This window comes from Callionymus lyra, chromosome 5 (assembly GCF_982586985.1).
Source record: "Callionymus lyra chromosome 5, fCalLyr1.hap1.1, whole genome shotgun sequence".
Taxonomy (NCBI): Eukaryota; Metazoa; Chordata; class Actinopteri; order Syngnathiformes; family Callionymidae; genus Callionymus; species Callionymus lyra.
In genome coordinates this window covers 35,798,961-35,819,167 of record NC_141822.1, presented here as the reverse complement: position 1 = coordinate 35,819,167, position 20,207 = coordinate 35,798,961, and the positions used below count along the sequence as shown (strand labels likewise).

At 41.1% G+C, this 20,207-nt stretch overlaps 5 protein-coding genes across 14 annotated transcripts in view; 3 read left to right on the top strand and 2 right to left on the bottom strand.

Moving 5' to 3' along the window:
* The first annotated feature begins 20 nt into the window (after nt 1-20).
* dolk (dolichol kinase) lies at nt 21-4,811 on the top strand. The gene is made up of 2 exons (XM_087792191.1): nt 21-241; nt 659-4,811. Exon 2 carries the CDS (start codon nt 752-754, stop codon nt 2,321-2,323), a length of 1,572 nt encoding a protein of 523 aa, XP_087648317.1. The 5' UTR covers nt 21-241; nt 659-751; the 3' UTR covers nt 2,324-4,811.
* phyhd1 (phytanoyl-CoA dioxygenase domain containing 1) lies at nt 3,520-12,087 on the bottom strand. 2 transcript variants are annotated; one of them, XM_087792193.1, is made up of 11 exons: nt 12,007-12,087; nt 7,989-8,147; nt 7,675-7,750; nt 7,562-7,609; nt 7,442-7,497; nt 7,320-7,382; nt 7,238-7,259; nt 7,002-7,130; nt 6,098-6,214; nt 5,902-6,028; nt 3,520-5,047 (listed from the first exon to the last, which is right to left on the bottom strand). In XM_087792193.1, exons 1-11 carry the CDS (start codon nt 12,037-12,039, stop codon nt 4,987-4,989), a joined length of 891 nt encoding a protein of 296 aa, XP_087648319.1. In that variant the 5' UTR covers nt 12,040-12,087; the 3' UTR covers nt 3,520-4,986. The 2 variants fall into 2 exon arrangements, with proteins under 2 accessions (XP_087648319.1, XP_087648318.1); XM_087792192.1 differs by lacking the exon at nt 12,007-12,087 and adding an exon at nt 11,392-11,827.
* Nucleotides 12,088-12,156: 69 nt separating this feature from the next.
* On the top strand, nt 12,157-14,861 carry dnlz (DNL-type zinc finger). 2 transcript variants are annotated; one of them, XM_087792196.1, is made up of 4 exons: nt 12,157-12,515; nt 13,037-13,176; nt 13,789-13,924; nt 14,165-14,861. In XM_087792196.1, the coding sequence occupies exons 1-3, from the start codon at nt 12,273-12,275 to the stop codon at nt 13,895-13,897; spliced, it is 492 nt and encodes a 163-aa protein (XP_087648322.1). In that variant the 5' UTR covers nt 12,157-12,272; the 3' UTR covers nt 13,898-13,924; nt 14,165-14,861. The 2 variants fall into 2 exon arrangements, with proteins under 2 accessions (XP_087648322.1, XP_087648321.1); XM_087792195.1 differs by having other exon boundaries at nt 13,789-14,861.
* Nucleotides 14,862-15,014: 153 nt separating this feature from the next.
* uck1 (uridine-cytidine kinase 1) lies at nt 15,015-18,160 on the top strand. The gene is made up of 7 exons (XM_087792194.1): nt 15,015-15,324; nt 16,017-16,176; nt 16,248-16,344; nt 16,430-16,572; nt 16,638-16,732; nt 16,799-16,847; nt 17,272-18,160. Exons 1-7 carry the CDS (start codon nt 15,235-15,237, stop codon nt 17,457-17,459), a joined length of 822 nt encoding a protein of 273 aa, XP_087648320.1. The 5' UTR covers nt 15,015-15,234; the 3' UTR covers nt 17,460-18,160.
* Nucleotides 18,161-18,375: 215 nt separating this feature from the next.
* rapgef1b (Rap guanine nucleotide exchange factor (GEF) 1b) overlaps nt 18,376-20,207 on the bottom strand; it is a 55,635-nt gene continuing 53,803 nt past the window's right edge. For all 8 annotated transcript variants that reach the window (XM_087792182.1, XM_087792183.1, XM_087792187.1 and 5 more), the window contains one exon: nt 18,376-19,338. In XM_087792182.1, the coding sequence (XP_087648308.1) occupies nt 19,188-19,338 (151 nt within the window). In that variant the 3' untranslated portion in view covers nt 18,376-19,187. The remainder of the gene's footprint in view (nt 19,339-20,207) is intronic.

Sequence of the window (20,207 nt, the reverse complement as noted above, 5' to 3'; positions counted from 1 at the left end):
TTCAGGACAATGCTTTTATTTATATGTAAGCATTACGCAATTATATCTTATCCCAATGACATTAACACAGCTCCTTTAAAAGATACATTCAGAACGTGTCACGTGACCCTGCTGTGAAACATGGCCACCTCCTACTGGGTGTGAAAGAAGCGACGGCTGACAAAGGAGAAATCTGTCGAGAGAAGCGGACTGCAGTGGTTTTTTAACACGTTGCTTCTTGTATCTACAATGCGTATATGTGGTAAGACATCCTTCTCATCCTTACTTCTCGTCATGTTCCATTCCTGTGCGGTCTGTCCTCGGGTTCTAACGCTAGCCGGTGTTACTCGAGGTCAGACTCAAGAGATCTGGAACAGCATCTTTAACAAATCAACGATTATATGACCAATGTATACCTTTGTGATGTTTGTATGCGGTTAAACACTGAAAAGGGGGTTATTTTTTTGGTACAACTAACTCGACCCCTAGAGGGGTAAAGAGTGTTTTCGTTGGTGCACCTTTAAGTGGCCGGTTTGGTGTTTATATCGTTGTCCAAAACAATATTTTTATTTACCTCTAAATGCCATGGAAATCCACTGTCAATGTTCAAGTTATACTGAGAACACGATCTCCTTAGCAGTGGCAATTATTCATGATCTTTCCTCTCTACTGTCTCCAGATATCCCCGAGGCCAGTGAGATGTGATGCCTGTCCGTAAAGGTAACTGACAGAAGGGCTCAGAAGTCTACCTGAGGACCTCCTTCCTGCAGTCATGCAGATGAACGCTGTGCTCGTGGAGTCGGCTGTGGTTCTGGCCGTGGTGTTGTGCGTCCATATGGCGGTGTGGAACCAGCACTCCTGGTGCAGCATCGCCCTCGTCATCCAGGCTTTTTATGTGCAGCACAAGTGGGATCGACTCCTGCGATCAGGTGGAGCCGTTTTCCAGTTCCGTCCAACAGCCAACAGTGGTATTGTCCCAGCCTCCATGGTGATGCCGCTGCTGGGCCTGGTACTGAAAGAGAGGTGCTCTGCCTCTGGGAATGTCTACTTTGAGCGCTTCTCCATGGTGGTCACCATAACTGGCATGATCCTGGCGCTCTTCCTCTCCCTTATCGCACTGGGAATCACCAGACCGGTGCCGACCAACACATGCATCGTCGCCGGTGTGGCAGGCAGTGCCATCCTCTACACCACCAAGCAAACGCTCACCGTGTCGGAGGTCATCGAGGTGCTGGAGGTTCTTCTGATCTTCGTCTATCTCAGTCTCATTGTGCTCTACCTGATGCCACGCTGCTTCACGCCCGGAGAGGCACTCCTCATCGTCGGTGGAATCAGCTTCATCATCAACCAGCTCATCAAGCGCTCCTTGAACCTGGCAGAGGTCAGAGGTGAGCCAGTCAACTACTTCCTGCCAGTAGTGGTGGTGGGCTCTCTGCTGCTGGGCGTCGTCTTCGCTCTGCTTTTCTGCTTCATGGAATCGGAGACGTGGGTCTCTTCGCTCTTCTTCCACATCATGTCGGCTGTCTTGGCTCTGGGCATCCTCATGCCCTGGCTCTCACTGTTCATTGGTCGACATCCCATCATGTGGCTGTTTGATTTTGTCTCTCTAAACGACAAAAGATTGTGCCTCCTCGGCTACTGGGCCTTCCTGTGTGTCGTCGCCACATGTGTGGTGTTGCACCAGAACCATCAGCGCCAGTCGGGATCCAAGAAGCACCAGGCCTCAACTGTGGTCCGAAAGTATTTCCACCTGATTGTGGTGGCCACGTTCGTACCTGGCCTCATGTACGACAGACAGCTACTTCACGTGGCCTCAGTTGGCTGCCTGGCTGTGTTTTTGTTTTTGGAATATGTGCGTTATTTTCGAATCCGACCGCTGGGACAGCTTCTCAGGCAGCTGCTTACACTATTCTTGGACGAGAGGGACTCAGGACCTCTCATCCTGACCCACATCTACCTGCTGGTGGGCATGTCTCTGCCCATCTGGCTCTTCCCTGGACCCTGTGCCTCAAAAGGAGTGCTGCCCGGAGCAGGCGGACTAGTGCCGTATGCCGGCGTACTGGCAGTGGGAGTTGGCGACACGGTGGCATCTGTGTTTGGCAGCACGATGGGAGAGATTCGATGGCCGGGAACTAAGAAAACCATGGAGGGAACGGCAACATCAGTGTTTGCCCAGATCATCGCAGTGGCCATGTTCCTCATCTTTGACAGCAGCATCAACTTAAACTCCACCTACTCATGGATTGTGGGCTCCATCTCACTAGTGGCCATGCTGGAGGCCTACACTTCCCAAATAGACAACCTCCTCCTCCCACTCTACCTCCTCATCCTCCTGCTGCTGTGATCGCTGCTTCAAATATCACTTAAGTGTAGTTACGACAATATTTTACAACATTAAGTCTTTAACAGGGTGGCTGATCATGTCCACTAAGATTTTGCGAGTTTGTATCCACAGTACTAGGATTAAGATAAAAAATAAATTGGATAAGTACGGCGACATTGTAAACCTCAAAAAAAAAACGGAGCAAAAATTAAGTTTCCCCGAGAGGGAATTGCACTCACACCGTGGACGATAACTGAGTGGAACACCAGCAGAAGATTCTGAAAATGATTCAAGTTTCATGTGAAATATGAAAGTTTTTTGTTTTTTTTAGCAGATGCTTGCTTCTGCTGAGGTATTGTGGAGCGATTCAGGAAAGTTCCAAGACCAAGTTCTGCTCATCACATTGAACAGTTTTGTCACCCCTGATGCAAACCAGCGCTTGGAGGCACCTTGAAAACTTCACACATTAAGCTGAAAAAAAAATTCAATTTTTCTCTGCAAGTGTTTGCAACACAACTTTTACCTGTTGGGCTTAGATGAGAGCATGCTAAAATAACATTTAGTTTAAACTAGTGACCGGAAGTGAATGGCTTAGTTTATCCGAAGGTGGCGGTATGCGCATATGTAGTTGTAGTCAACACGCTAACTAAATCATGTTTTGACAATATAAAATATCTTGTCATATTTGTGATTTGATCAATGTATCTGATAAAGTTGCCTTTAAGTTTGAATTAAGGTGAGTGGCAGCGGTGAGAGTCCATCCAATAAAAACCTTCAAGAGGGTCTTATCTTCTGATGACACAACAGCTTTTGAGCTATGCTGCTTTCAAACTAAAGAAGCAGAGCAACAAAATCCTCCATGGCAGAAGTAACAATATTAAGCTTCTTCTCCATTAACACATATCACTCTGATCATTATGTTGAGGTCAACAATTAACTCTAAAGTACAATCATGCGGTTACTTCCTCAGGAAACAAGTGTGCTCTTATTTACTTTTTCCTATGATTCCAACTGTCTGAAACGTTTTAATTTAGAATATGTAACGACAAATGCATCATTCCATTGATTTACTCCTAAGAATACGTTGATTCAAGTTTTACTAGCATTCTTGAATACGTCCCTGTGCCAGACATCAGTGCGTCTTGTATTATGCAACAGTAGATTGTAACTGTTCTGTGAGCTTTCAGTCAACACTGGACAGGGATCAACGACAAGGATGAAGATGTATTTATAATTTATTTTATTGCTAACAAACTTTTGTATTGCCTATGAAGAACATTAATTTATCTTATTTATGTACACTTTAATGATCATCTGCCTTGTCGATAGCAATATGAAGGTCCCTCTGCTGACAGAATTGCCTTAAAAAGTATTTTTACCATCACAAAGTTATAGAGGAAAGCATGGCAAACTTTATTTAGGTCTGGTGTAGACTTTTGCTGCAGTAGGACCTCCTGATGTCACAGCATGAAACTGATACAGTTGGTTTCTGTTTTGAGTGTTTCATTTGTGCTTTAAACTAGAAACTCCTTCAAAGGATCCACCTCTGACCAGAAAGTCCTTTTTCAATGCAGTCAAGTATTAAAACCTTGAACTAAATGTTGACTATTCAGGCACAGAAAGTGTCTTTGATTTGACCCAATTCATGTGTGATGTCATCCGATCTTTAAGTGGAACAAAAGATTCAAATAATTATTTTTCTTCATAACAGAAGCCTAATATTGTGAAATGACTCATCTAAAAATAGATTTTGTTGTTTCAGCTTATGTGTTATTTTCTAATGATTGAGAGATAAAAATCAAGAATTTGGTACTTAAAGATTTTTTATATCTAAAATAATAAAGACATTCATTGTCTTCTTACAATGGATGGAATTTGAAATAAATTTGAACTTGACTTGAAAATTGCCAAGATAAATGTTATTTGCTTTGAACAAGATAACAGCCTTTTGCTCTGGTAACGTGGTACTCGTAGTATGAGCAACTTTTTTTTTTACTCAATTCATTCAACTCATTCTCGTGAAAATCCTTTTACTTTGAGTTTAACATTTTGTGTGAATGCTACACTAGATGAAAATATTCAAATACCTTTAAAAATACATTGAAATACCCCAGTTGTACTTGGAGCCACGCATGTCACATCCCCAACCATAGTGTGCAATTGGTTACTTTAGAAGTTTGAAGCCAATGGAACTCGACTAGTTAAATTGATGGATAAAACAATACTGATCATACACATCTATTCATCAACCAAGTGTTACAGTCACAGTTTTTGGTGAATATGCATCACTTCTACTCCACAACTTTCATGCTTGGAAAAAAGTATGTTTCCTGTATAACCTTCAAATAAGGTGCCAACAATCATGATAAGATGTTTTGAAGCTTATTTCTGGATGACAGCCCTTGAATCATTTTTATGTTGTAATGATTTGTCAGCATGAATTTTTTTTTTTAATGTATTATGGCATGATGAGTGCAAATTGTAAGATTAAAAACATGATATAAACAGAGTCTGGAATGTTTGTGAATACTTCCTGCAGTACTAAAATAGTTTTTCTGGACCTTGAATACATATTTTTGGTAACAAGAGTCACACTCTGACTAATGGTCTCTTATAAGTTTGAGATCCACTTAGAAGAGTGGTCTCGGTGAGATTGTCACATGATCCAACGATGTTGTTTCTGCTCACTCAGCACATGATTTAGTGTACAGAGGAGGGAAAGGAAGCTCCTCACTTGGCTGCAACCTTTTGAAAAAAGGAAAGAGAATAAGCATCAGAAACAAACAAATTGTCATCTGGTTCAGTAAAAATGTTCCACATTTCTTTAAGCAACAAAGACATCAGTGAATAAAAAGATTTTTTGATTTAAAATGACTCATTTAATGAAATTTGAATTAAATATTATTTATTCAGGAAAAATAATCATTAGAAAAGGGTGAATACGAGATTGTCTGGCATGTTCTTGAATATTATGTTTGGATCAATTTACTTGATAAACAACATAATTACTCCAAACTAAAAGAGATGATTTGCAAAACTGATCTATAATATATAACAAGTTGTTACAGGAGAAGAAATGTGTGTGACTGCGAGGCAGGAGAATTAGTGAATGTGAGAGAATGAGAAGCAAAACGACAAGTATCAGTTGAAGAAGAGGGTGGCTGGATGTAGACCACTGACAGGGTCTGTCAAAATCAAGAGTAAAAGTGAACTTCATTAGACAGTAGTCTTCTCATGTTTAATAGTAGTCTGAAGAGATTGGGTTGAAGATACTGAGGGCTTCAGTGGGAGGAAGATCATAAATGAGTTCAAAGAGAATATTTTTAGATAAAGATCGAGAGGACAGATATTTGACCATGATCTGGGGAAGAGAGTGTTGGAGATGAAAAAGTGTATGAGGACATGAAGGAAAAACAACAGTTTGATTTTCATTTGTAACCCTAAACTTTTTTCTTTTTTTTAAGCATAATATGAAATATATGAATATAACAATAAAAATAAGTTGATCTCACTTTCAACAATAAATAAAAGAGGTGTGTATTAACAGTAAATGTATTTTATTAAAGCTTTGTTATAAAAGGGAAAAAAAGCCATCTCACCAATTGTCGGGACTCCACTTAGTGTCCTGGTTCTCCATGAGGTGAAAGGTGTAAACATGGCGGGAACTCTCCGATTTGTTCTCAGCACTTCTATGCACCACTTCACCGTGGATAAGAATCACGGCGCCTACACATGTGGTTAACAGGAAATCAGCTCAATGTTTCTTCAATTTCATAACATAAAATAACATAATACCTTTTTTCACTTCCACTGGGACAAACTTGTTTTCGTCATATTCCTTCTCCTGACCAACAAAGTTGGTCAGCGGGTACGTACCCTTCGGGGAACGAACCATCCTCCGAGAAACACCGACTGGAGAGGAGAGAGTTAAAACACACTTATGTGTTGTATTATTTGTAGTTTTGCAAAACTTTTTCCTGATATTTTGGTGGATGTTTTTTCCCTCAAAATACTTTCTAATCAACAAGTGCATTTGTGTCTTATCTACTTCAAGTTTTAACTCAGAGTGCAGGTCAAGTGGTGAATACTTTTAGCTTAATAATTATGTGAACCATTTCCAACAGGGTGGTGTATTTTATTACAATCATCTACAATCTTTAGTTATAATTCATAAAACACAGATTTCCGCTTGTTTAAACCTCTCTCTGGCTTTAGCTGGATCTGAACTTAGCAGAACTTACGCAAATTCGTGAAGACAAGCACAGCAGTTCTGCACTAATTTTCAAGCAAAGGTTCCTGCTGAAAAACTAGTCAACTTTGACTAAAGGCCTCATAGATGTGTGGTTGCAGACCTTGAACTTAAACAGACACAGAATACACAGTGGAGTAACAGGATAACACGAGAAGATATTAAATTGGATGATACTTTTAAGAGAGGTATTTCAGTGGTTAGTGTGACTGTCTCACAGCAAGAAGGTTGCAGGTTCTCTTCCAGGTTGGGAGGAAGGAAAATAGTGACCTTCCTGTGTGAAGTTTGTATGTTCTCCCCGTGTTGCGTGGGTTTACTCCGGGCACTTTGGCTTCTCCCACAGTCCAAAAACATGCAGAAGTTAATTTGGAAATTGTCCGTAGGAATGAGTGTGTGTGTGAATGATTGTGTCTCCGTGTGCCCTGCAACAGACTGGCGTCCTGTCCTTACTGTTTTGTGAGCCAGGCATGAACCACAGACAGCCGTTCTCAACAGTGGCATCTTCCAGAGCGATCCACAGACCCATCACCTGGCCCCGAGGCTCCGTGTATAGGAACGTGGCATCCTGATGAGGCGTCACTGAGGAAAAAGCAAACATGTAAGGAAGGATAAATGTGTGTGTATTTCTTCGTTGAGCTACACAGTAAATACAAAATATGTCATGCAAGAGTTGGTTCAAGTCTCACCCTCTCCTCCAATTCCTGGTTGCTGTAAAGAAAAATACAGTCAAATTTTCTTCTATTTATGGATATGTGCCACAAGCGTCACCTTGAATATGTACATGCTCTGCACAATGACAGGATGAGCGAGCCCGAGCTTCTTCGCTATCCCCTGTGAAGTAACAATCGTTCAATAAGTGACTCATTGCTTCTTGCTGCAACTACACTCACCTGAACTTTAGCTGAATGAGTAACTTTTTTAAACAAGGGTTCGAGTGCATGTAGAGCTGGAGATACAAGAAGTGTTAGTTCCAATTTTCATCCTGGACCTTGTACAGAATATAAACTTACCATGTCCAACTTTATTCACCGATCGCTCCTTTGGTACCAGGAATTCTCCTGCAAGTGTGTTTATGTACATTTTAACATGATAGATTTTTGTTCACTTAATAATCAGGCCTTACCTTTTTCATCAAAAACTCCTTTTTCAAAGAAAAAACGGATCTTGTCTCCACTTGTTATGAAGTAGTCAGCGCTGCCCTGGAGGTCATATTCATGATGCTACTTTCTCATCAATTAGTACATCAAATAGAAATAACTTAGATTTAGTGTCAAATATTTAAAAGAATAATACTAAAATATTTATAAAATTGACAGAATACTTATAAATAAACTTTACAATGGGATTCAGTTTATTTCCAATGAAATCAGTGTGGAAGGATTTTGAAACAGAAATACACCATCACCATTCTAAAACAAAAATCATCCATTATCCTACCTGTGAATTCAACTGCTCTTCCTCATAGGTTGAGAAGGTGATGCGACAGTGTTGAGGAACGTCCATACCCTCTACTATCTTTGCCATCCGCTGCTTCAGCTTATCACACTCCTGGGGGTTCAAGAGCCCTTCCAGAACCACATACCCATCCTTTAGGTACTGTGAGGAGGAAGTGATCAGTAGTCTTTACTGATTATATTTTTTTTAATGAACACCATAATTATGTAGAAGTATTTCTTCACAAACTATAGTCTCTTAATAATATTAAATTTGTAATTCAAGACATTTTTTATCGATTCACAACATTTTGGCACCTATAACTGCTATAAATTAAGCAAACATGGATTTAAAAAAGTTTAAATTACAAATAATTACCACTTGGATCATCAATATAAAAATCGAAAAAAAATTAAACACTTTGTTAGGAACTTCTGGACATTCGGCCTTGTGTATGATATATACTTCCGCTGTTTTATTTTGAAGGCATTGGAAAGGAATTAGATCTGGTTCTACTTCTTTTGGTGCTACGCCCTCTAACCGCTTCGCTATTGGTTTATCCTCGAGGCCCTCTGAAAAAGCTCAGTGAACTTGCCACCCAGCTGTGCGCAGCCCACCTCCTATAAGAGGTGGGGAATACCAACCGTACTTCCTCCTTTTCAACTCAGCAGAAATCCAACAGTGAAAAGCGAAAAGATTACAGTGGAAGGTAATGATGGTGAAAGTGAGTGAACCAATGAGAGCAAGTGGGGTGAGGATCTTGAACTTGATCTGGATGACTGGTTGATCCCAGCCAGGTCAGAAGCAGAGAGTCACGCTCACACACACAGAAGGTGTTGGGCCTCATTGCCATCCAGCCCAGTCTCTGACTGACAACACAGTTCCTGGAAGCTCGATGTCATGTGATATCAGCAGGTGCCGTTATGTCCTTCCTGGGTCTCATGGCAGCAGCTCACATGGCGGTGCGGCTGGGCTTTCTGCAAATGAGGGAGCTCAAGAGAGGTTTGGTCATCAAGCGGGACCATGGTTGAAAAATGTGCCTTCCAGCACAGGTTTTTGCAGAACATCCGGTTTTTGTGAACTCTCAACCTCAGGTGGTTGCGTCAGCAGGGTCAGGAACAGACCGGTACACATCAACTGGCTAGAGTTAAAAGCTTTTCACAACATCCTGCTTCACCTCTCTTCCCCACTGTCAAAGTCTAATGTCATAGTGCTGTCAGACAGCTCCACTGCCATGGCGTACGTGAATCTCCAGGGTAGAGTCAGATCCCCAGCCCTTCTGTGAGAGAAGATCTGGCTGTGGGCAGACTGTCACCTGCTCCCTCTCAGAGCTCGGCACGTGCCGGGCGAGCTGGATGTTGTAGCAGACAGAATGTCGAGGGTGAGCTGTGGGTCGAATGGGGTCTGTCCGAGTTTGTTGGCTGCCGAGATACTGTGTCAGTTCGGTCAACCGTTGGCGAATATCTTCGCCAGCAAGGAGAACTTCATATGACCTCCTTGGTTCTCCCTCAGGGCCTCGAATTGCCCCCTCAATAGGCGTTTGGCTTAAGCCCACTCACGACGGCCGGACCGGGCTACTGTTCGCCTTCCCTTCTCCGCGACTCCTCATCCCATATGTTCGGAAAGTGAAGCAGGAGCGTCTGAGATTAATAGTGGTGGCGCCAGACTCCCCTGAGGCCCTGTGGTTCTTGGAACTGGCGCAGATAGCAGCTATCCATTGGACCCCCGCTGCTCTGTGTTAGGCAAGAGATTCCCTGACAGTGCTGGGTTTGCCTCTAAAGGTGTGGCTCTTGCATGGGACGAGCCATTATCCGAGCCTACCAGGCAGCGGGTAGATCTTCTCCTAGCAGACTGAGGGCACATTCAACCTCGGTGTGGTAGCCTCAGTGGATTTTTTGCTGGGTGTTGCAGCAGAGGACATCTGCCCGGCCATTTCTTGGGCGTCCACTTCAACCTTTTCTAGAGCCCATCTCCTCGACCTGGCGACCCGATCAGTAGCTCACACCGTTTTGAGTGCTGCCGTGTCTGTAACTGACCTGTTGCCCACCCCAACAAACTTGAAGATATGGGGCAGAGAAGAAGACTCATCATGCAAGCAATGTGGAGCATCTACCTGCATGCTGAATCACATCCTCACTGCGTGCCCAAAGGCACTGGCAGAAGGCCACTACAGATGGAGGCATGATAAGGTCCTTTCGTAAATTTCCAATTGGGTGGTGCAGCAACGGGTCAACGCCAACAACAAACAAGCTCGTCCACCCAAAGCCATAACCTTTGTGAGGGAAGGGGTGACGTCTCAGAAGACCAGCAGAATGGCTAAGCACCTGCTTCTATCCTGCAACGTGCATCCGACTGGGAGATGACCGTGGATTTGAAGAGGAAGCTCGTCTTTCCACAGGACATGGCAGCAACCCCACTGCGACCAGACATGGTCTTGCTGTCCAGGAGCACAAAAACAGCATAGTGGCAAAGCCCACAGTGCCCTGGGAAGAAAGAATTGACTTGGCTCATCAATCAGGCAACCCAAGTACCAAGACCTGATCGATTAAGCTGTACTAAAAGGATGACACGCAACAAGCTTCCTCATCGAAGTCGGCTGCCGCGGTTTTCCTGTAAAGTCGGTGCATTTCTTCCTCCAGAGGATGTAGCTGGAGCCCAAACAACTGAAAAACTGGCCAAAGACCCGGACAATGGCACAAGGATTACGAGAATGGGTGCAGAGAGACAGAAGGCTGAAGCCAAAGATGGGATATCTGCAGAAGGCCGAACGAGTGCAGCGTAAAAATCCACCAAGGCAAGTCCAAGTGCAAAGAGCAGCAGCAGCAACGCAGAGCACCTGATCTTACACAGGGTAACCTCTCCGACTTTGTCAGTCGGCAAAGGAGGACTAGGGTCAGGAGGAAAACCAAAGTGCCCCAAGACCCCCCTGCTCAGCCTACTCAGAACACAGGAAGAGCCAGGGCACCCGAAAGTCCAAAAGACTTCAAGAGGAAGCCTCGTTTGAATCTACCACCAGCAAAAGACTGCAGATGGTACCAACTGGACGAAGATCTGAACACTATCTTGGACAACACTTTGAAAGGTGATGCAGTCAAGCAGATCAAGACAATGGTAGCAGCTGTGTACCAAGAGTGCTTCGACACCTTCTGTGAAAAAATGGAAAGACCCTAGGCCACTAGCAGGGCCTAGTAGGAGACAATGCCTCAAGTAAAGGGGTCGAGAAGCAAGCGAAGAGGAGAGAGAGGCCTTGAATGAGACCAGCTCAGCGACGTGGAAAAGGCTAATCCAGCTTCGGAAAGCCGAGACCACTTGCAAGGTGCAGAGAGAATCGCAGAAATTGGAAAGCCTTTTTTAACAACCCTTTCCGATTCCCGGAAAACCTCCTAGGTAAGCCTAAGATGCTTACGTGCACCAAGGAGGACGTAGACAATGTTGAAGCTGCACACAGCGATCCCTCCTGAAGAATTCCTCTGGACGAATGCCCTTTCCAGCTGCCACAACTCACACCAGACACCGCCTTCAACATTACAGATTTCACCCTAGAAGAGATGAGGACAGTGGTGACAAGAGCAGGATCTGCCCCAGGACCATCAGGCACCACCTATTAGATCTACAAGTGCTGTCCACAGTGAGCATATTAGCATATTAGTGAATGTTTTGCTCATTTTTCATTAAGGTTTCGTCAAATAGTTATGAATATAAAAAAAACGATTAATGTCATTATTGCCCCTTTTTTTTTTTTTTAAGAAAAAAGTCATAATCTGAAAAGTAGTCATCTCACCCGAGTAAGTAAATAAAGTAAAGTAAATAAATGATGTTTTTCAGACAAAGTTGACCATTTATTCTCATACTTACAGGTCGTGTACATTTGCAGAAGTAGAGTGGTGTTCAAGAGTCTACATATTATGCAACTCAAACAGTAGTTTAGAGGAAACAAGCTGAACGATGGGAAATATTCGAACATCTACACGTGCATGATGGATATACAGCAATACAAAGGTAAAACGAAGGGGTTTGTCACCTGTTGCACATGCTGGTCCGACATGAAGTCCATGTTTGCACATATGATCCACAGGCGAGCGTCACCAGAGCTGGACCGAGATTTGACCCAACATCATCACCACGCATGCGTGCGTATTTATTCTACGTACGCGTTGGACTACGGAACCTAAAGTGGGACAAACTTCAGCGAGCCTCGAGTAACATAACAACATGCTATGAAATCTTAGCTCTAAGGATCTCAGATCTCAAGACTTTTTATTTAGTAAACGCTTTATACGTAGACAGATGACGTTTATAACTCGCCTGCTGCGGATTCGTCCCCGTTTATCTCATGTGTCTTCATCACAACCTCGTCTCTCGAAACTAGTCCGTGTCCAGCAGCAGATCCAGTCTCGACCACAGACAGTCCAGCCCGTGGAGAGACCTTCTCACTGGGGTCTCAGATCCTTCTCGACGACCCCGACCTTCAAGAGTGACAGTTTGGGGAAGGTCGAGTCTACACATTATAATCTGGTCTACACGTGCAAGGTAACCAACGCTGTTGTATGTGTGTTCAATTATTATCACTGCTTGGCTGGGACACGTTTGTTTTACTGGATATTAAGAAATTATAAACATATTATACGAGTCGTTGTCTTTATTTACTTCTTGTTCCGTGGAGATTATAGTTGGTGCTAACAGACTAGTAGCAAAAAAGGCGCCCACCAACAACAAAAACACACACTACTGATACAGTAATAAGAGAATTTACAGGACAGCAACATGAATCACTTTAATTGTATTAATGTAGATCAGAAGCAACTTGTTGAGTCAATAGCTTTATATTTTACATTCTATAAGGAATTGAACTCTATAGATGTACAATGTTATTGCGTATAGATTGCTCTTTCAACTTATTAAACTGTAGAATTGTTAATGTTCAGGTGCGCACTGTGATTGAATGAAAAATGGATCAAATAGATCAGTAACATTGCCTCTCATGCAAAGTGTTTCCATTTTCAGCTGCGTCCATGACTCATACACTTGTCAAAACTGATTATAATTCACAGGTTTGCTCCACAAGGTCCACGCAGAGGATCTCTAAACATTCATACCATAAGGGTGTTGTTATTGTGACCTGTCAGGGATGCAAGAATCATCACATCATCGCTGACAACCTTGGCTGGTTCTCCGATCTGGAAGGAAAAAGGTTGGCAGGCTACAAAAGTACATTCTTTAACAAGTAAATGATGGATAAATAACATGTATATAACTACCTGTACATCTGAAGAATTTGACAAATAAAACTGATAGGTTTCTAATGTTTACATTGTTGCTGTAAGCTATGTGTTGGCCTACAGCAATAAATCAAGTAACAAGTAACAAACCACACTTCACAAATTCAACTTTTTTTTAAAATAAATGTAACCCTTGTGTTATCTAAGGGGTCAAGTTGACCCAAAGGCCCCAAAACAAATGTTTGTGGTATCCCTTGTGTTGTCTCTGGGTTAAGGTGAACGACCTCCCTGCCTTCCAGAAATACATATACAGTGGTGGAGATAACACAAGGGTTAAGATCAAACAAAATATTTACTTTTTTCATTCAGATTTTCATTCGCCTTCTGTTTAATTTTGGAAACTTAAATGCTTATTGGATAAAATGCCAGTAATGCTATTACTAACTTACTTACATGTAGACAAATTAAGTATGAAAAATTCAGATTGATCGAAAAATAGGGTTAATTAGATACAACTTAGGAAAGAGATGGTTTTCCAATGATTCTTGTTTTTGTTTTTTTACGTCTTTGATCTTCGGTTTCAGGAACATTGAAGAAATTCTTGCTGCTAAAGGGGAAAAAGTTAAGCGAAAAGAGGGAAGTGAAGCTTTGGAGATTGTTCTGGATGAATCTGTGAAACGGACTACCGGATAAAAAAAAAAGGAAAATAAAAGGACATTGGTATGAAATATCAGAGAGAATGTGTTCAACTTAAGAGAATGATGAGACAACATGATCTGGAGCTTGTAATCCATGCGTTTGTGTCTTCTCGTTTAGACTATTGTAACAGTTTATATACCCTGTAGCAAAAATTCTGACCCGCTCTTGTAGAAGAACTCACATTTCTCCGATGCTTAAAACTCTTCACTGGTTGACAGTTTCTTTCAGGATCAAATTTAAAATCGTGGTTCTTACTTTCAGAGCTATTCATGGTCAGGCTCCTCCTAACATCAGTGATCTGATCCAGCCTTACACCCCAGCTCGGGCTCAAAATCTGCTAAACGCGCACAAGCTTCCGGACCAGAGGAGAGAAATCCTTCCAGACTGTTGATCCTAAGCTTTGGAAAGATCTTCCTCTCCCTCTGCATTTGATGGAGTCTACCGAGAAACATCTTTTTATTTCTTCAGGCTTTTCCTTGATTTTCTGAGACTCCTGTGTTTGTCTTATGTATCTTGACCTTTTACGTATACATTTTAACTGTGTATTGTTTGTGATTGTTGAAGCGCTTTGTGACCCTGGTCTAGAAAGGTGCTCTAGAAATAACCATTACATACATACATACTTACTTACATACAATGACTGAAACATTTTTTAAATTTTAAACCTCGATTCATCTGTTACTTTCAAAACATGTTTTAATTGCTTGATTACGATTACAAGATGCTTCAAGGCAAAAGTGACATCTTGAGCAATTAAGAATATGCATTATTTTTTCTCTTCAAATAACTTTGTCAATGTGATATCGCTGTAGTGCCATCAAGTGTCCTTTTCCTTTGACCATCACACGTGGACGTCAAGATTTGTTGGCAACTTTGAATGAATACATAACTTAAATGAACCAGTATTTTGTCACTGTTAAGAGTGGTGAAGTCAATAAAAAAATGAGTTATACGTAAAGCAGTGACTATAAGTTTATGTTCAGGGAGTTGTGAAGAAGTTGAAGTTGTGTCAGTTAATTGTAGATGTTAGTTCCCTTGGTAAGTAACATCAATTTAAAAAACAATTGTTTTTTTAAAAATGTACATTGTGTTTTAAGCGGTCGTTCATGGGTAAGGAGAAACATTTTAAATGCATTATATCCAAATGTTCGTTATCAAAGTATTGACTCATGTTTTGAATGACGACAGAATGAACTTGTTGTGTCGTAGATTTTTCAAATTCCTCTCGTCCTAAAGCCGTGATGTTCAACTCTCGCGAGAGCCTGACCGGACCGCTGCAGATAGCCTCCTGCTAAGCTATCAAAGTCTGTTCCGTTTATATTTGGTTTGGCATGGACGTCACGGTGGACTTGAACACCTCTGAGAGGCCAAGGAATCGCCCTTTCCTGATAGGTGTCAGTGGGGGAACAGCGAGCGGCAAGGTCGGTGTTTTGCGTTTGATTTCAAAAGATCTTTAGCTTTGTATGCTAAGTAGCATTAGCAATAAACGACTGTCAAATCGCTCGACACGCCTCCTGTTTTTGAACTACGATTTCTTCTTACATCAAGCCAGAAACACAGCAACATATAATTGTTAAGTACTTAACGTTTACATTAGTCAGCTGATGCAACCCATTGAGGTCAACAACTTTGTTATTATCATGTGATCACACATACGCGTGCAAATGACTAAATGACACAAATAAAGTTATTTCAAAAGCATAATCTTCCCTATAAAAACTTTTCTTCAACCAGGCATGTACCCGTATTCATGTTTAACACAGTAAGATAATCAATTTTAGAGTCAACTATTACTATTTTATATTTATGCAGTAGGGCAATTTGACGTTATGTAGTGTTGAAATGTATATATATACTGTATATATATATATATATATATATATATATATATATATAGGATTAATATAAACTATATATTTTGCAAACAATCCAAAGTTAATTTTTAAAGCCTATAAACATTTTTTTAGAATTTAAAGTTGTTTTTTTTTTTATTATAAAAAGCTGTTAGACCAAAAAGCTTAGAAAACGATCTACAATTGTACCGTAGACACTTGTATTATCTGTGCCAGCTCTGTTGGGTAATTTCTAACAGTTTTGTTGGCTCACACTATAGTCAACAGTATGTGCAAAGATCATGGAGCTGTTGGGTCAAAACAAAGTGGACCACCGCCAGAGGAAAGTGGCTATTGTGAGCCAGGACAGTTTCTACAGAGTTCTGACACAAGAGCAGAATGCCAAAGCTCTGAAGGGGCAGTACAACTTTGACCATCCAGGTAATCGTAAAACATACATTTGTGATGATGACCTATAATAAATCATTTGATACATTTTACTCCTACCTCAGAGGCCTTCGACACCGACTTCATGTACAAAACCTTGCAGGACATTGCTGAAGGAGCAGCGGTGGAGGTACCGATGTACGACTTTGTCAACCATTCCAGGTAGCTGACCACCCCTACTCCCTACTGAGTCTTGTATGTACCATGTCATTTTTATAACCGATGGTGTGTGTGTCCGTTTGTCCAGACTTCAAGAGACAGCCACAGTCTATCCCGCAGACGTGGTTCTGTTTGAGGGGATTCTCGTTTTCTACCCACAGAAAGTGCGCGACATGTTTCAGATGAAGCTGTTTGTGGACACAGATTCAGACGTGCGACTGTCTCGCAGAGGTACACAAAGATACACACCTTTTGCTGCAGATGTTTTTATACAAACCATCTTTTTTTTTCTTCAGTTCTTCGTGACATGAATAGAGGGAGGGACCTGGAGCAGATTCTTACTCAGTACACAACATTTGTCAAGCCAGCGTTTGAGGAGTTCTGTCTGCCTGTAAGAACTGAAACCGTGTGAACAGCTCAGATGGGATTCAAGAAACTCTTTGACTTTGCCTTTCAGACTAAGAAGTACGCCGACGTGATCATTCCTAGAGGAGTTGACAATATGGGTGAGTTTTATATAAAAAGTTTGATTGGAATTATATTTGGATGATAAAAACATTACTTAACAACATTTAAATGTATGAAGACTCACTCAGCAGTCAGATGAACCTAAAATTGATCGAGTTGATGGTAACTTTTGATTAAATGTGGCTTCAAATATCTAAAATCATCATCTTCAATCATCAGTAATTGGACAGTGAAAAGGGAGACCATTTAGATATACACATGTCTTATATAACAGGAATTTAACATTAACAATATATTAATTACCATTACCATCGTTTCATTAGCATATAAACTCATGCACAAATGTACTGTGCCCGAAGGCAGGTAAACACCCTTTGTCAGAAATTCAGGAAAGATTATTAATAAACTTTTATTAATATAAGATTTGTTAGCATGTAAATACTTGCTCCGCCCTCTCCGCAGTGGCCATCAACCTTATCGTCCAGCACATCCAAGACATTCTGAACGGAGACATCTGCAGGTGGCAGCAGGGGTCGCTCAACTGTCAGGGGCGGAGCATGAAGCGGGTCATCACCGAGCAGTGTGACCTGCAGAACCTGAACCCTCCAGGGAAAAGGCTTCAGCTGGAACCGAGCAGCCGACCACACTGAGCCCCCCAACAACCAGTACAACAGCATCTTATACACCCTTCACAATAACTTGGGATGTGAAAGTAGTCGACGCATCTCCAAGAGAGACTTTTGGGACACGAGTCTTCCTCCTTGTTTATAAAAGTCCACTATAGTTATTGAATGTCATCATTTTTTTTGTCATTCTGAATGGTAATTAATATATTTGAACATTAATCAACTGTGTCTCTTTTAGCAACTAATGCAATTTATTATTTTTTAAATGTATAGAGATGTCAAGGTCTTGTCAGTGTGGCATTGAAGTGGGATTGTGATTTGAGTTTTCCACTGATCCCCAGAAATACCTTCAGCTCTAAATGAATCAGGAGCTTCCAGAAATGTCTGCAAACTCTTTACGGCGAGTCAAACAAAACTGGAATAGCTAGCTAAGAACTTTGTCACCAGTAACTGAGTGAGAGCTTGTTAACCTGTCAATACAAGTTAGGGTGTCATTTTATTTTTTGAAACCGTCCTGGATGCCATTTCCCTTCTTCAGCAGCTCTTCCTTACCTGCATGGCTGGAAGAAGCTACAATCCAAACTCTCTTCTGCGCATTGCTGAACTTTCGGGGTTTCTTCTCCCCCCCTCCGGACACTTCCAAATCTGACTCTTAATCCCATTTCTGAACCACTTCATCAAGTTTAGGAATTATTTTCAATAAAGAACACAATCTTCAGAGCTCAGCTGGGGGTGCCCTTAGTTTAGTGTAATTCAAAGCCACAAATACTAGAGCAGAATTACATACAGTATAGTGGCCTTTGACCAGGACACTGTATGAAGCCTTATCAAGCCAAAAGTACTAGTTTCTAATCAAGACCTTTTTAAATGCCTTTACTTTCACTTTCAGCCTGGAATTCATGGTTCAAAGGTATTTGTGGTGTAAGAGATGAAACGTGTGTAGAAACAGCTGTATGTTTTATTGAAGTTTGAGAGCACAGTGCGATGTGTTGGTTTTGACCAGTATTCAAAATAAGAGGGTGAATGATTTACTACAGCACAATTTGAAATGACGACCACACTGACGACTTGCCTCATAAACACAACAAACGCACGTGCGCTTGCACACGCACACACGTGAGTGTGATTACCTGACGGGTTCTCCTTTGTACACTTGAACGGCATTCGTAAATGAAGAGAAGGATTGTGATGATGAGGATGACAGACATAGATCACAGCATCTTTATCATGTTTTTGCTTTTTTGAGTGCACATAAGTACGGCACATGGGAGAAGCTCGGCTCTTCTCAGAAGCATAAACATCCTTTTTAAGAACAAAAGGAGCAGTGTATATAATACATAATATCCACACATGATTCTTACACAAAATCTTTAAAAAAAAACCAAAAGGTATCCAAGTCTCCTCGGCTGATTCTGGCCTGCATGTCAGTTCACAGCACCCCTATGAGGCGACGGGCGAATGGCACGTTCATGAAGGAAGAAGATATTTTTTGTTTCACGCGCAGCGCCATGACTGAGACTCCAAAAACCTCAGCACTAGTCTGTCCCAATTTGGAAAAGTTACTCTCCCTTCTCCTTCTGGAGCTGTGGCGATCTCATATTTACCCTCCCAGCTCCTGGGAGCCAAGCTTGCAGTGGAGACCCTGCTGGGCCTGTCCTGTTCCGCGTGAGTTCAGTCTGTCTTAAAGTGGAGATAGTGTTGTGAAGCACAGTTGAGGATCGGTCTTGGAGCCTCTGGGCTCCGGCATGGACTCTAGGTCTTCTCCTCTCGGTCTGTCTTGCGTCTGGTGATGTTTCGCGGCTTGATTTTCAGCGAGAGCTCCCACAGCGCCTCTTCAGCCAGATGGTCACTGAAGTCGTTGAAGAAGCAGACGATGTCTTCATTTCGCTTCAGCTCGTAATGACTGAGGAGGAAAAAAAGATAGTCAGGTGATAAGTTCATCATTACAAACATTCCTTTTCTTTCAAGTAATATACATCATACTACGTATATACATTCATGAATACATTCATCATACTAAGTATATGAATATTTCTTACATCACTAATTTTATACTAAAATGATACTCATAGGAAAACAAGTTGACAATATACAAATATGGAATTAAATAACATGATTATAGACTAGTGTGATATTATTTCTTCTCAAATAACATGATTATAGACTAGTGTGATCTTAATTCTTCTAAAATAACATTATTATAGACTAGTGTGATCTTAATTCTTCTAAAATAACATTATTATAGACTAGTGTGATATTATTTCTTCTCAAATAACATGATTATGGACTAGTGTGATATTATTTCTTCTCAAATAACATTATTATAGACTAGTGTGATATTATTTCTTCTCAAATAACATTATTATAGACTAGTGTAATATTATTTCTTCTCAAATAACATGATTATAGACTAGTGTGATCTTAATTCTTCTAAAATAACATTATTATAGACTAGTGTGATATTATTTCTTCTCAAATAACATTATTATAGACCAGTGTGATATTATTTCTTCTCAAATAACATTATTATAGACTAGTGTGATATTATTTCTTCTCAAATAACATGATTATAGACTAGTGTGATCTTAATTCTTCTCAAATAACATGATTATGGACTAGTGTGATATTATTTCTTCTCAAATAACATTATTATAGACTAGTGTGATATTATTTCTTCTCAAATATTATTATAGACTAGTGTGATATTATTTCTTCTCAAATAACATTATTATAGACTAGTGTGATATTATTTCTTCTCAAATAACATGATTA

Excerpts from the sequence above, each read along its gene's own strand:
- dolk (XM_087792191.1), top strand. The coding sequence starts at position 752 with ATGCAGATGAACGCTGTGCTCGTGGAGTCGGCTGTGGTTCTGGCCGTG.
- phyhd1 (XM_087792192.1), bottom strand. The coding sequence starts at position 11,511 with ATGTTGAAGGCGGTGTCTGGTGTGAGTTGTGGCAGCTGGAAAGGGCAT. Across the intron at positions 6,215-7,001 it reads CATGCCTGGCTCACAAAACA|TCGGTGTTTCTCGGAGGATG; the intron begins GTAAGGACAGGA and ends TCTCCTCTCCAG. Across the intron at positions 5,048-5,901 it reads AAGTGGAGTCCCGACAATTG|GTTGCAGCCAAGTGAGGAGC; the intron begins GTGAGATGGCTT and ends TTTTTTCAAAAG.
- dnlz (XM_087792196.1), top strand. The coding sequence starts at position 12,273 with ATGACGTTTATAACTCGCCTGCTGCGGATTCGTCCCCGTTTATCTCAT. Across the intron at positions 12,516-13,036 it reads ATCTGGTCTACACGTGCAAG|GTTTGCTCCACAAGGTCCAC; the intron begins GTAACCAACGCT and ends TATAATTCACAG. Across the intron at positions 13,177-13,788 it reads TCCGATCTGGAAGGAAAAAG|GAACATTGAAGAAATTCTTG; the intron begins GTTGGCAGGCTA and ends CTTCGGTTTCAG.
- uck1 (XM_087792194.1), top strand. The coding sequence starts at position 15,235 with ATGGACGTCACGGTGGACTTGAACACCTCTGAGAGGCCAAGGAATCGC. Across the intron at positions 15,325-16,016 it reads GGGGAACAGCGAGCGGCAAG|TCAACAGTATGTGCAAAGAT; the intron begins GTCGGTGTTTTG and ends CTCACACTATAG. Across the intron at positions 16,573-16,637 it reads CGTGCGACTGTCTCGCAGAG|TTCTTCGTGACATGAATAGA; the intron begins GTACACAAAGAT and ends TTTTTTCTTCAG.